The sequence below is a fragment of the Gigantopelta aegis genome, chromosome 10, assembly GCF_016097555.1.
Source record: "Gigantopelta aegis isolate Gae_Host chromosome 10, Gae_host_genome, whole genome shotgun sequence".
NCBI lineage: Eukaryota > Metazoa > Mollusca > Gastropoda > Neomphalida > Peltospiridae > Gigantopelta > Gigantopelta aegis.
In genome coordinates, this window is record NC_054708.1 from 36,058,521 (window position 1) to 36,073,043 (window position 14,523).

Below are 14,523 nucleotides of genomic sequence, written 5' to 3' on the forward strand. Positions count from 1 at the left end.
ATTGACTAACCAAACTGTCATTTTATGATTTCAGTATACCGCTGTTTCATGGACAAAACACGATCAATCGATAAACAGTTATTTCGATGTATTTTGTAGCCAGTTTGACAATGGTGGTTTATTTTATATTGGACAATAATGTATACTTATTTGTGGCTTACTGGAATGGATATTATTACAGGACATTGCGACACATTTTTGTTTCATCATTCCGCAAAAAACACGGGCACACTAGAAGGCGGATTCACTGGGATGGAACAAAATGGCTGTACCGTTATACATAATGGTCGTCACATTTGTATCGTTTTATTAATTACATTTTCCGGTATACTTGTTGATATTAAACATTGATGTGATTAAATATCATTAATATGCATACCAGTCCAAATGCCTTGCCCATCATCCCTTTAACGTCACTTTTCTCATTTGGACTGATTTTTCGAATAAACAGTTGGTTTTAAACAAGATATCGTTCTACCAGAGAGAGAGAGAGAGAGAGAGAGAGAGAGAGAGAGCGAGAGAGCGAGAGAGCGAGTGAGAGTGTCAGTCAGTCAGTCAGTCAGTCAGTCAAAGCATGCTACATCATATTCCAGTGGAGGTCAGCTTTAAAAAGTATGTGGTGTGAGTCACTAGCGGTTATTAAAGGTCAAGGGGTACAAATTTGAAGAAAAGAGTACATTTGAATTATTTTCATAAATATTATCTTCATAGTCATAGCTTTTATATGGAATTACTTATAAAGACAAACAACACACTGAATTAGCAAAAATGTATTGCTTTAAAATATATAATAAGGTTAACATGTGACACAGTTTGAATTTAAGCTGCATCTCTATAATGAACGATGAACGTACATTAGATATTTGTAATTAGGCCTATTTATCAGAAATTTATAGCAATGCACCACTGTGCATACTATTATTGTACCGCAAAAAAACCTGTTGAGAACTGGTCTATAAGAGCTTACTGGTAGCCATCTTAGATAATCGTTTGACAATAATGTAGGTTAGCTACCTTTCGCCCTTCGCCACTGTCTCAATAATAACATAATAAGTGTGCCCGTTTTTGTCTAAATTGTCAAACACAAACGATGTTTACGTTAAGAGAACACGTTTTACGACCCATGACGTCATCACAATCTCCGTGGTTAACCGCCGCCTACTACAACAGTGGAACAAGCTTTAATATTTTATACATATATGTTTAAATTAAATTAATTTATTTGTTACTAGTCTCCGCACAGATCATGAGCAAAAAAGGTTAGTATACATTAGATAATTAAATATTAGTTCACGTGCAATTTATTAGGATAAGAATAAGAGTAATTTATTTGCATAACACCCGCATATGGGCAGAGCAAAAATAACAATATAATACAGGCCTACATTTATCTGCAGTAACAATAACATAAATGTACATTAATTATCTATCTCGGATCTGTAGATATGCCTATTTATATATGGTAGGCTATAGGTCTATATTGAAGTTGCTGAATTAGCCTACTGTAAACATAGCAACAAGCCTATTAGTAGTGGTAAAATAGATTATTATCTTGCGTAAATTTTTATTGAAGATTTGGCCACAAGGAATTTTAAAAGGCATATGGGAAGAAAATATTTGATATTTTCACTGATATGACTTCTTTTTCTTTATCAAACTCAAATTTATATGAAAGGATCCTATTTTGACGATGTGGACGACATAAACAGACGTACGACAGACCATATTGAGAGTATTCCGGAAAGGGACTTACAGGAATGTTTTGAAGCTTGGATGAAAAGAATACAATTGTGTTAAAGCCAACGGAAATTTATGATTTTGAGCGGCACAGTCTTCAAATTCTTTTTATTCTTCAGATTCTTTTAAAATTTGTCTTTTCAAATTAGGCCTATTATTATTTATTTTATTTTTGTTTGGTTGTTGAGCTTTTAATTTTCTGTCACTTATCTTAATTATTATTTTTAATCTTTTGTAATCCTGATAAATTAAAATCCTTTCTACTCATTACCTGCCGTAGAAAAATAGTCTTCACGGCAGGTAATGAGTTTAAAGAGACATTCCTGAGTTTGCTGCATTGTAAGTTGACTTATAAAACAGTTCTACGATTAAACTAACATATTAAATATATAAAATTTTCTTGTTTAGAATATCAGTGTCTGTATATTTAATGTGTTTATGGTCGTCTTAATATTTACAAGAAGCCCAAACTGGATTTTGTCTTCAAATAATTTCGTACGTACGAAAAAATAATATTTTTGGAAATAAAATGAAATTTAACCTAGTTCAAATATTAGAACGATCAGAAACACATTTATTATGCAGCCACTAATATTTTATGCGGAAAAAATGGTGAAAGCAAGTAAAGATTGGGGGGGGGGGGGCGGCTGACTGAGATCGAGGGCGCAAAGCAAAGTTTCTAGGGGGTTCGGGGTGTCCTTTCCCGTAAAAAATTGAAAACTAGATGTCCTAAAATAATGCAGTTTCCTACATTTTACAAGTAAAATTCATCTCTGCCTTAACATTCACGACCACTAATATATTTTTTCAAAATTATTGAGATGGGAGGGGGGAGGGGGGGGGGGAGGTCTTCGCCGGATTTTACCGATCAGTCGTAAATTACTCATTGACAGCATAGACGACAGGACTTGGCTAACCGCGGGGACATAACTAACACCTCGTATTCCGGAAGGATATTCAATGACGCTCAACACAGTTTTTGTACGACCATATGACGTGAGGCATATAGTTGAGGACCACATATATAACGAGAGAGGAAACCCGTTGCTGCCACTTCGTGGGTTACTTCATACCGTCACATATGGGTGCCCCTCAGCGTACCATAGTGGCATACATAGTGGAATAATATTCTAAGGTGGGGATACAGCAAGTAACGCTCACTAGACCAAGATAGTACATGTCCAAACGAAAAACATTCGTTAAAGACTCCCAACTTCCAAAAATCTGGATCCACGCCTGCCCCACCATTAAATATAAAATTTGGATCCACGCCTGCCCCACCACTAAATATAAAATCTGGATCCATTCCTGCCCCAACACTAAAATTATAAAATCCAGCCTTGCCATAATCGCCAATGTGTTCTGCTGTCTTATTTTTTTATAGCATATATGTTCATATCTGTACCAACTGTTCATACGTTATAGGGTCAGATGAACCAACTAGATTTTTCAAGTTCTTGCGGCCACGATTCAAAGAGAAGAGGAAACAAACACGTCAAGCCGGTATGTTGAAACAACACAGACGCAGATACAGAATTGTTTTCTAGAGTGGGGTATAATGAATTGAAGGTATCTGAACCGAACCGAGCTTGTTGGCTAAACACAACATTTGTTATGAAACTTTACGCATCAATCAATACATCGATTTACACACTAACTTTTTTTTTCTTTTTTTTTCTTTTTTTAAATATTTATTCACAGAACCATCGCCTACAATACCATTTTGGAGAGGTGACAGGGGAAGGGGATATGAGTGCCGTAGACCGAATATTACCAAAATATTCGGTCAATGAGTCCGATTAAAATCACTCAAGTTGAGACATTTGATATTTGTTATATATCTATCTATCTGTGTGCGTGTGTGTGTGTGTGTCACTGGTTTTGATCAGAATGATAGTCTTGTAATGGGTTTTCATGTATTGACAATGATTTTAGGTTTCTAATATTACTTTAATTTTGTTTTTAATTGTGGCTAGAGGACCAAACAGCTGGATCTATTTTGGGTATCTCAACTCCTCAAAGAGGATCGTCTCTTGGTTTAGAAACTTCCGCAGAAAACTGCATCGCCGAACCTATGTCAGCGTTGAAAGGTATGTATTAAAACCATACAAAATTTACTCATAATTATATGTAAAATTGCATGACTGGCTGAAATTACACAATACATTATTTTGATGTGATAAATATCGTTTCGTCATCTTAGTGAAACAGCGAATTCAGCGACTGTGTTCACGGTGGATGTTACCCGTGATGCAGGATCTTCTCGATTTTTCGTGAACATTGAAACTAGTGATGATCGAGTTCCTGCAGTCACAACTGTTTTGTCAAAACGTCACTTCGACTGCATTATATAGATTTACGATCAATTTACACAGATATGGATATATAATTAACATAGTATATATATATAAATGATCGAGTGCCTGCAGTCACAATTGTTTTGTCAAAACGTCACTTCGACTGCAATGTATAGATTTACGATCAATTTACACAGATATGGATATATAGTTAACATAGTATATATATATAAATGATCGAGTGCCTGCAGTCACAATTGTTTTGTCAAAACGTCACTTCGACTGCAATGTATAGATTTACGATCAATTTACACAGATATGTATATATAATTCACATGCTATATATAAATGTTTATAAATGTTGGTATGTAAACAAGTACATGCGAACAGGATAGTAGACATTTTAGCATTGCCAGTTTTCAAGAATACCACGTGTTGAGTTTTTTTCACAACACACCAAGGCGCAAATACCATTTGTCCGTAACTGGCTTCAGATCACAGTTATCTTCTCATTTGGTTGTCCGGAAATTTGTCCGCGCAAGTAGTCTGCTGTTTGACTGTTAATATTTCATGGCAGACAGCTATGAAGTGGCAACTATTTGACTGAAGTGACAGGGGAGAGCATATAGTTTTTAAACATGTGTAACTTGTTGACATTGAAGACTTGTTTGTGGTAATTCCGGCCCATGCAAAAGTAGTGCTTATTGTGTAAAATGGGTGTACTCCGGCCTGGTTCAAAGAGGGTGTGTTTGTGTAAACCAATATGCTGGGAGAAAGAGCTGGACAACAGGGGTTGTCCTTTTCAGGATATGTGTCCCCCAGGCAGGCAAATGTACATACAAAAATCCACGGGCCTGCTGATATTAATAAAAATGTTATAGCCACTAAGGCTATATAGAAACATATAGCGAAATTAATTGTGGTCTGAGGCCAACTCGCATGCGAATACTTAATCCATCATGCGTAGTACGCATCAATCACTTTCTATGCAACTGGGTTGAATAGATTCCTTTTGTGGCTCCGTGTGCGTATGCGTATCTTATCACTTTTAATATGCACTATGGATTATGTACACGCATACGGATAACTAGATTTAATGTGCGCCTATTGTTGTTTCTGTGACGTTCTCTGCAGACGAGGTGGACCGGATGAGTTCGATGTTCAGCAAGACACAGGAGGTGCTGGAGGCGATGAACGTTCAGTTCGGCCAGGTACAGCGCTCCCTGGCGGACATCAGCAGCCAGCTGCAGGAGTTCCGAGACGCCCTGCCCAACAAGGACTCGCTGTCTGGCGAGGCGGAGCTGTCGCTGGAGCGCGTGGACGCCTACCGCAACAAGTACCTGAGGAGGATGCTGGAGCTTCAGCGCGAGAAGAGCGCGGTGTTCGCCAACATCCTGGCCCCGTACAAGAAGAACCAGGCCGACCTCGAGCGGCTGATCGGCCTCTGCAAGGACGTGCAGGGCCAGCTGCAGCACAAGTCGCACGAGAACGCAGAGCTGGAGTCCATGTCGAGCAAGTATGAAGATGAAAACGAAAACCTCATAGGTTAGTTTAGTGCAAAACTGAATAAAGCATGTAAGTGCAGCCAATGACGGGACTCATGTTGAACTGAAAATGAGGAATATGGGTAGGGTTGTTTGTGATCGAGTTTTTTCGGAGGGGGAGCAAGGAGGGGTTGCAAGGAGCAGTCGACATTTGATAATGATAGCGAAATGAATGAGTGTTTCTAAGAATAAATCATCTCCGTTGCGTGTAGGGTAACCCATGGACTTTGGTATATCCTGAGTTGGAATCCCAGAGCGAAATTTAACAACTCATCGGAGATGCGTAAGGCCACTGTATCGAATTGTCTCTTACTAATTACTAACAACCATAGTCCTGGACAGCCAGTCAAGATAGCAGCATGAGGTCTATAGTCCATAAGCCAGACCTGGACTTTTTAGGTTTCACTACCAAATCGAGGGATTAAAAGCCACCATGATTTTTAGTTAGCCTGATGTCTGAATTGTGAAAATATTTGATGGCCATTTCAGAAACCCTACTAAATATTAAAATGGCGGTAGTTTTGTTTATAAATTAGCATTTATCAGATATTAGCCTCTTCTTCAAAAATAGCTATGGTTAGGCGAAATCAGTTCTTGTTAATTTTCATGATCACAGAAAGAATACAAGTGACAAGAAACTTAAATTTATTATCCCCACCCGTTATCTCAGAGAATCTTGCAGCCCTAATTTTATAGTACTGAAAAAAACATCTTAATGCCCAACACATGAGGAGTGTATTTTGAGACACTGTTGGGTACACTGATTTAGAAAACTAAAACAAAACTTCTTCTTTTGTTTCAAACAATTTGTCTTTGGCAACAACAATATATAAAAAAGAAATTAGATTTTAAATTTTTTCCTTCGTATTTTCTCAAATATTAAAAATATACATTTAAAACATTGCTACAAAATATACATTAGAATAATCAGAATGTAATACTGGATAGTATTCAATCAACTGCCTAACCACGGCTTGTTTTGAAGAAGGTGCTAATTTCCGATATATGTTAACAGATAAATACAGTGACAGACATTTACATATTTACTTGCTACTAATGGAAACATGTAGCGGGTTTCCTCTCTAAGACTATATGTCAACATTACCAAATATCTGACATCCAATAGTCGATGATTAATAAATCAATGTGCTCCCGTGGTGTCGTTAAACAAAACAAACAAACCGTGGTAGATGTTGAGTAGGTTTTTACTGATTTATACCATTTATTGACATCATATCTTGTATCACGCACCATTTAAAAACCCAGACGACACGTAACAAGATCAACATTGTACCAACACTAGTCAACATAATAAACTTCTAGGGGCAAAATATCAATGTTCTGGGTTGTATATTGTTACTGCTATTCAACTTGAAAAAGTGGTATGGTTTTTCTTTTTAATCGATATATATATATACCGGTTGACAACTACAAGAAACCCAAACGAATGTTTGTTATATATCGGTTGACAACTACAATAACCCAAACTAATGTTTGTTATATATGGTTTGACAACTACAATAACTCAAACTAATGTTGTTATATATCGGTTGACAACTACAATAACCCAAACTAATGTTGTTATATATCGGTTGACAACTACAATAACCCAAACTAATGTTTGTTATATATCGGTTGACAACTACAATAACCCAAACTAATGTTTGTTATATATCGGTTGACAACTACAATAACCCAAACTAATGTTGTTATATATCGGTTGACAACTACAATAACCCAAACTAATGTTGTTATATATCGGTTGACAACTACAATAACCCAAACTAATGTTTGTTATATATCGGTTGACAACTACAATAACCCAAACTAATGTTGTTATATATCGGTTGACAACTACAATAACCCAAACTAATGTTGTTATATATCGGTTGACAACTACAATAACCCAAACTAATGTTTGTTATATATCGGTTGACAACTACAATAACCCAAACTAATGTTGTTATATATCGGTTGACAACTACAATAACCCAAACTAATGTTGTTATATATCGGTTGACAACTACAATAACCCAAACTAATGTTTGTTATATATGGTTTGACAACTACAATAACCCAAACTAATGTTTGTTATATATGGTTTGACAACTACAATAACCCAAACTAATGTTTGTTATATATGGTTTGACAACTACAATAACCCAAACTAATGTTTGTTATATATGGTTTGACAACTACAATAACCCAAACTAATGTTTGTTATATATGGTTTGACAACTACAATAACCCAAACTAATGTTTGTTATATATCGGTTGACAACTACAATAACCCAAACTAATGTTGTTATATATCGGTTGACAACTACAATAACCCAAACTAATGTTGTTATATATCGGTTGACAACTACAATAACCCAAACTAATGTTTCTTTCAGCTGGTATACGTCGTCTTCGAAGTGAAAACTGGGATCTTGAACTTTATTTAAATGTATGTAGTCATTTAGTTAGCGGTAACACGTTGCATGCCAAGTTTGGTTTTTTAAAATCATTTTTATGAATATTAAATTGTTGCAAAGTGACGGTAGATAATTTATGTAAATGTATAAGATGGCACACAATCAGCAGCGAATGTTTCTCATTCACAATATTCTGTTTAAAGGGACATACCCAAGTTTCAGCCCATGAAAATGCACACCAAGTTTAATTAATCTACAAACCTGTAACACATTTGGATACAGTTACAATTGAGTGAAATATGAGTTTGTGAAATGGTGAAATATACCCTCTAAAAATAAACTAAAACTCGACTTCATAACTGTTACTTCTCAGACGCACGCGCGTTTTTAAAAATATGAGAAATGCATTTTGTGATATTAAAAACATCAGGATGACCAAAAACTACTCCGGAAATGGATAATATAAACAATAAAATCTTAAGTAAAGTATGATTTCAGTTATCAAAACGGCTCTAATGGTAAAAAAATAAAGCCTTAGTGAACTAGTAAGAACTAGGGTATGTCCTTTTAATATTATTGAGGGGAGGGTTTCTAGTATGGAGGTACCTTAACTCATTTACAACTTTTACAACTTTATGCCTTTTAAAAAAAATTTATTTGTTATATATGTCGATTTACAAAACACTGTAGCTTTCCACATTTTTGTCGCAGAGTCAAGCGGAGCGGATCAGTCGGTCGTACAGGTGCACGTGCATTGACGATGACACTGACAATGCAGAATGTAATGACTCACTGTCCCAAGGTAACACACTAGAATATTGAGATTATTATACGAGCGAGAACGAGGGTAATACATGAATCCTGACATGAGTTTCTTAAAATCAGTACTACTCACACGCGAGTGTAATAATTTTTTTATTATCCATATTATTATTGTTGTTTTCTTTATGAATAACAAGACCCAACTCAAAATGTTTAAGCCACAACTTGAAGGAGATGACGAAATGACGTCATATTTTAAACGCACAGTCTGAGCTAGGACTGGAGAAGCATGTTATGACGTCGCTTCCCAAAATTACGTCATTACACTTGTTATTACACGTGCTTCGTATGATTATTATTAACTCGGTTATGTTGAACCATAATATGGATAATAACTAGTCATACTTGCTTGCTACAGCTTATTGTGATCGCATATTGTCTGAGAAACACACATACTTACGTACATAAACATAAACACACACATAAACACACGCACGCGCACACACATTTCGGAGCAGTTTGTTTTATATTATTACAGTACATACAGTGACCTCCCGATTTCTAAGACAACGATGGCCTTGTTTAGGTAACAGTTTCCAACTTTCAAGATAACGGTCTGTATGTCATTACTTTATAATAATCTCTTGGTACTTACAGTGTCGAGGTGGGGTTTTTTGTGTAATATTTTCAAGAGCAAATAGAATCAACGCTGCCAGTGTCAGTACTTTATAGTATGCATATAATTCAGACAAAAACAGATACAGAAACCTATCAGTGTGTTTTGATGTCACTCGTTATATTTATAATGTTTTACAGGATTCCACTTGTAGTTTTTATATGTGTATTTTAGCTGCAGACCAAGATACAAGTGAACTGGAGTCAAACATCAGCGCCAGCGTAGAGTCATCGTGTACGGACTGAACTCGGGCAATGTAACACGCGAAAACCATTGGAAAAACAAAAACACTGATTAAATGCAGTACAATCATGTGGTTTATAATCTTATGGTATATGCTTCTGTCATTAACATTTCACTTTATGTTTAATTAGTGGCAGCCTTCAGAAAGTATTAACATCACCTTTATTAGAGTTAAGACCCTTTCATTATGACATAAATAAAAATAGTCCATTAGTCTGGAAGAGTTCATTTTGAATACTGTGGTAGTTATAACATGGCACTGTTAAATGTCAGGTTGGTAGAAGAAGACGAAGAAGAAATTACATTACACATTCGCATTATATATAAAAACACATATATCACAAACTGACGTTTATAGCAAAGATACGTTTATTTTTATACATTTTTGTCTTTGAAGATCATTTCTAGTTAAGGAAAAACAACGTATTTATTACAACATTTTAATTATATAATTCTTTTGTTTGTATGTATATATGTATGTGAGTTTGTATGTTTGTGTATATGTACCCAATTTGTAACATGGTAGAATAAAACATTAAAAACAAATGTCTTATTGAGTGATGACAGTTTCTAATACGTTTGCACGTTTTTATGTGGAAGATTACTTGAATATCCATATCTAAACACTGAAGCAAAATGATCACCAAATATACCATTTTATTACTGCATATCACTCCCTATGCATTTGCGGACAATTTCTCTCGTAACTCATACTCTGCTTTCAGTACAGACGCTTTTACATCTGTTACAAAAAGCTGAAAAGCAATCTATTGACGTTTCATTTGAAAATGCTGAAGTATACAACAGACCCTTCACTGTGGAAGTATACAACAGACCCTTCACTTTGGAAGTATACAACAGACCCTTCACGTTGGAAGTATACAACAGACCCTTCACTTTGGAAGTATACAACAGACCCTTCACTTTCGAAGTATACAACAGACCCTTCATGTTGGAAGTATACAACAGACCCTTCACTTTGGAAGTATACAACAGACCCTTCACTTTCGAAGTATACAACAGACCCTTCACTTTGGAAGAGTTTCAGGATGCTCTTCGTATAGCCCATGATACTTCAGTGAGACACGGTAAAAACCTACCTGAATCGTTCTTAATGGTTCTTTTAATATATCTCATAATATCTGGAATTCTGATGAGAGTCCTTTCCAAGCAATGTGAAGGTCCAACAAATCCTACCAGATATCGCCCTATCGCTTTAACTAGTTGCATTTGTAAACAATGGAACGAATGATCAACCGTAGACTCGTATTGAGTCCTACAAATTGCTTACTAATGTGCAGTGTATCTCGACGTAATACGGTTGATCAAAGTGTTAATATTCGAAACGTTTTGTGAAGCTTTCATCAATAACCAGCATTTGGTATCCATTTTTGTTTTTACCTTGAGAAAGAATATTATACCACGTGGAAATGTGTTACTTTGAAAGTTTGCTCTTTGTTTAACGACACCACTAGAACACATTGATTTATTAATCATCGCCTATTTTGTAATTCTAACCTATTTCCATTAGTAGCAAGGGATCTTTTTTATGCACCATCCCACAGACAGGATAACATATACCACGGCCTTTGATATACCAGGCATGGTGCACTGACTGGAACGAGAAAGAGCCCAGTGGGCCCACCGACTGGGATCGATCCCAAACCGACCGTACATCAAGCGAGCGTTTTAACCTATGTGATTTTTAAATACCTGGTTTTATCTTCAATTTTTTAAAAAGATAATAATATGTCTTTCAAGGTACGAGTCGTATCCACTTTTTCAAATGCTCACCCCGCAAGAGATGGGTCATCCTCAAGGTAGCATCCTGTCGGTTACTCTATTTTTGTGTGAAAATAAACAACATCACCCAGTGTTTAAAACCTGGTGTTTACAACAGATCGACCAATATGAACGTTAGTTTTCTGGACACAAGTCCGACTCCAGTGGTGGAAGAGATTAAATTGCTGGGGGTTATAATATTTATTTCACAGGATGTTATCCTTTGTGCCCCATCTAAAATACGTTAAAAAGATGAGTTTAAAAACCCGTAACATTTTAAACGTTATTGGTAATACAAACTAGGGAGCAGAACGAAAGGTTATGTTCTGTCTATAATACTATATAATATATATTATGTATGTATATATATATATATATATATATATATATATATATATATATATATATATATATATATATAAACTTGTTTATTGGTACATTGTGTTTTGGTCAGCACACAGATGCCAAATCTTATACACAACCAGAGGTTTAGACTGTGTTGGTGCTTTTAAAACATCAGCTGTGGAGAGCTTGTACGTTGATGCACGCGAATGTTATTTGGTTGCTAGAAGTTTGCTTGTTTTGTTTAACGACACCACTAGAGCACATTGTATAGTAATAATCGGCTATTGGATGTCAAATATTTTGTAATTCTGACCCGTAGTCAATACAATCTAATTAAAATGAGCTCCACTATTACATGTGGATCTAACAGCAGCCCGTTGGAGCTCATGTCTAGTTGACCTTTCATTCGACCAATCAAAACCTTACTTGTAAAAACATGCCAGTGATTTGAAAAGAATTTGAAAATATTCGGGATTATGCCGAGGGTATACGAAATGATTCGGGTGAATTACGAAGTATGCCGGAATCTCGTTTTAAGACGAAAAAAACAACCCGTGATGGTATAGCCATAAAATCTATATATACTAGTATACAATCCAGAGTTTATTACTGCACTTTTCCCCCTGTTTTTTCAATGTTGAAATAGACCAACAAGTTCGCCTATTACATAAATAGTCTACCCGATATTTTTAGAATTTGTATGCTCCCGAATAACGCTATAAAAGGCGAAGTGTAATTGGTCGATATTTAAATTGTTATTTATAGATGAAATGTCACCTGGACATGGGGGTTCCACGCAATGCTGTTAGATCTACTGGTGAGACCAGTAGAGCTAATTTTAATCAGATTGTAGTCAATAGAGGAAACCCGCTACATTTTCTTAATGCAGAAAGGGATCTTTTATATGCACTTTCCCATAGACAGGAAAGCATTTTGTCAAGCTAGTCCCGAGAGAGTTGCTGTCCTATAGGCGGTGCAGGATGAATGAAGTAGTCTTGTGTCGTGTTTGTATCGGTCACTGATACTTGACACATTCATTTATTCCGAAGAAGGATCCCCCACCTCAGTGTGAACTAACGGTTCATCACATTTTAGTGTAGTGTAATTATTTTTAACCGACGAGGAAAGATATATTTGGGAATGAATGAATGTTTAACGACACCACATCACAAAAAAACAGAAGAAGAAACCACATCGGCATTTCGATTCCACCCTCAACTTATTTTAAAATGTTTACATATTAAATTTTAATATACTTACCAATGATTTTTTTTATACTGATAATTCTTATATAATTCTTATTTGTTATATTATACTTTGCGCAGCTCTTTGCATTGTTTTAATTCTTTGATGTTGATAATCAATTACCGTATTAATATGTTTTATCCCTGCAAAAGACAAGCTATATGTATCTGCCAGTTCGTCTTCTGCAACGGTTTCCTCACTGGACGAGGTCAAGTTTGTGCTGGAGATGGAAGGAGACTCAACAACATCGTCCACCACATCGACCTTGTCTTCCGACTCCAGATCAAACCGTCTGTCCAGAACACTACAGTCTTTGTCTGCCATGGAATATATCTCTTCCAGTGTACATTTTTTAATCTCCAAGCTGACTAACGACACATTACTGACAGGTCTGCTATCAGCTTCACAAGGCCTTGGTTGATCTGCCGGAGATAGGTTTTCACGACTGGCTATATACTACGTTTTCTCCACGTACAGGTATACGCAACAGTTTAAAAAATCTTTGATCATCATTCATAATGTCTCTAACAGACAATGCACTGACCATTTTGTATACTGTCTGACAGGTGGACTGGACAGAGAGTTTATAAAGAGTTAACAATTCTGACAAACACTCGGGAGAGAAAATGTTTTCATATAACACCCAGATTTTGTGTTGATGATGAGTGCAGTTTGGTATAGATTTCATCAGCATATCAGACACCTTGTCCATGTGAGTTCGAAAGTTTTTAACAAATATTTTCCAAAGTTGATTTTACATTCTTATATATACTGATACTGGTGGGATTTCATACTTTAAAGCATTTAAATATTATATCCGACAAACCACAACACATTCTACATTTTCAATATATCTTTGGAAATCCCAAGTTCTTACCATGAAGACTTCTTCATCTGTATTGTCATGAGTTATCCGAACATGTGAATTCAGGCTCGTGAGAGCGAAGAGTTCTGGTCACTGGTATATCATCTTGAAGTTTTCTTTTCAATGCAGACTTAATAGTTTTCTTATTGCAGCAATTCAAACGATAACTAACATGCAATGTTTGTCCTGACTGAACATGTATAGACGTAGATACGATAACGTAGCGCTGACATCGACACGGTCTTCTAAAACCAACCGTTAAGAAGTTATAAGACATCAAAGTTGATTTTGGTGGCCATATTGGATTTATGCAAATTAGCCAACTTCCGGATGTCCGATTTTGTCCTATTTTGGATATGATATTCAGTGAGATGACATCTACAATATAACATAAAAAAACCTGTTGCAATTTGTCTGAGGTCAAACCATAAATTTACTGGACTATATACACGTTTTTAGGGGAAATATACACCTCATGGGGTCTTTTAACCACTGTTCTAGTTAAAGAGACTAAATAGCTGGTGCGAGCTCTTAATTTTTTTTTAAATATTAAAACGGAACGAACAATATATATATATATATAACTTTAAGCAACAAATGAAGTGAACCC

The 14,523-nt window shown here is 35.8% G+C and overlaps 3 protein-coding genes across 3 annotated transcripts in view; 2 read left to right on the forward strand and 1 right to left on the reverse strand.

The window, feature by feature from the left end:
- The window catches only part of LOC121383007 (aldo-keto reductase family 1 member B1-like), a 69,217-nt gene that overhangs the window by 27,433 nt on the left and 27,261 nt on the right, over positions 1-14,523 (reverse strand). The gene's annotated exons all lie outside the window — the stretch shown is intronic.
- LOC121383008 lies at positions 994-10,222 on the forward strand. The gene is made up of 7 exons (XM_041512737.1): positions 994-1,259; positions 3,163-3,240; positions 3,714-3,827; positions 5,169-5,579; positions 7,975-8,027; positions 8,707-8,797; positions 9,608-10,222. Exons 1-7 carry the CDS (start codon positions 1,247-1,249, stop codon positions 9,676-9,678), a joined length of 831 nt encoding a protein of 276 aa, XP_041368671.1. The 5' UTR covers positions 994-1,246; the 3' UTR covers positions 9,679-10,222.
- LOC121383009 lies at positions 10,328-13,739 on the forward strand. Its single transcript, XM_041512738.1, has 2 exons — positions 10,328-10,764; positions 13,201-13,739. Exons 1-2 carry the CDS (start codon positions 10,356-10,358, stop codon positions 13,467-13,469), a joined length of 678 nt encoding a protein of 225 aa, XP_041368672.1. The 5' UTR covers positions 10,328-10,355; the 3' UTR covers positions 13,470-13,739.

Excerpts from the sequence above, each read along its gene's own strand:
- LOC121383009 (XM_041512738.1), top strand. The coding sequence starts at position 10,356 with ATGCATTTGCGGACAATTTCTCTCGTAACTCATACTCTGCTTTCAGTA. Across the intron at positions 10,765-13,200 it reads TGATACTTCAGTGAGACACG|ACAAGCTATATGTATCTGCC; the intron begins GTAAAAACCTAC and ends TCCCTGCAAAAG.
- LOC121383008 (XM_041512737.1), top strand. Across the intron at positions 3,828-5,168 it reads ACCTATGTCAGCGTTGAAAG|ACGAGGTGGACCGGATGAGT; the intron begins GTATGTATTAAA and ends CGTTCTCTGCAG. Across the intron at positions 5,580-7,974 it reads TGAAAACGAAAACCTCATAG|CTGGTATACGTCGTCTTCGA; the intron begins GTTAGTTTAGTG and ends TGTTTCTTTCAG.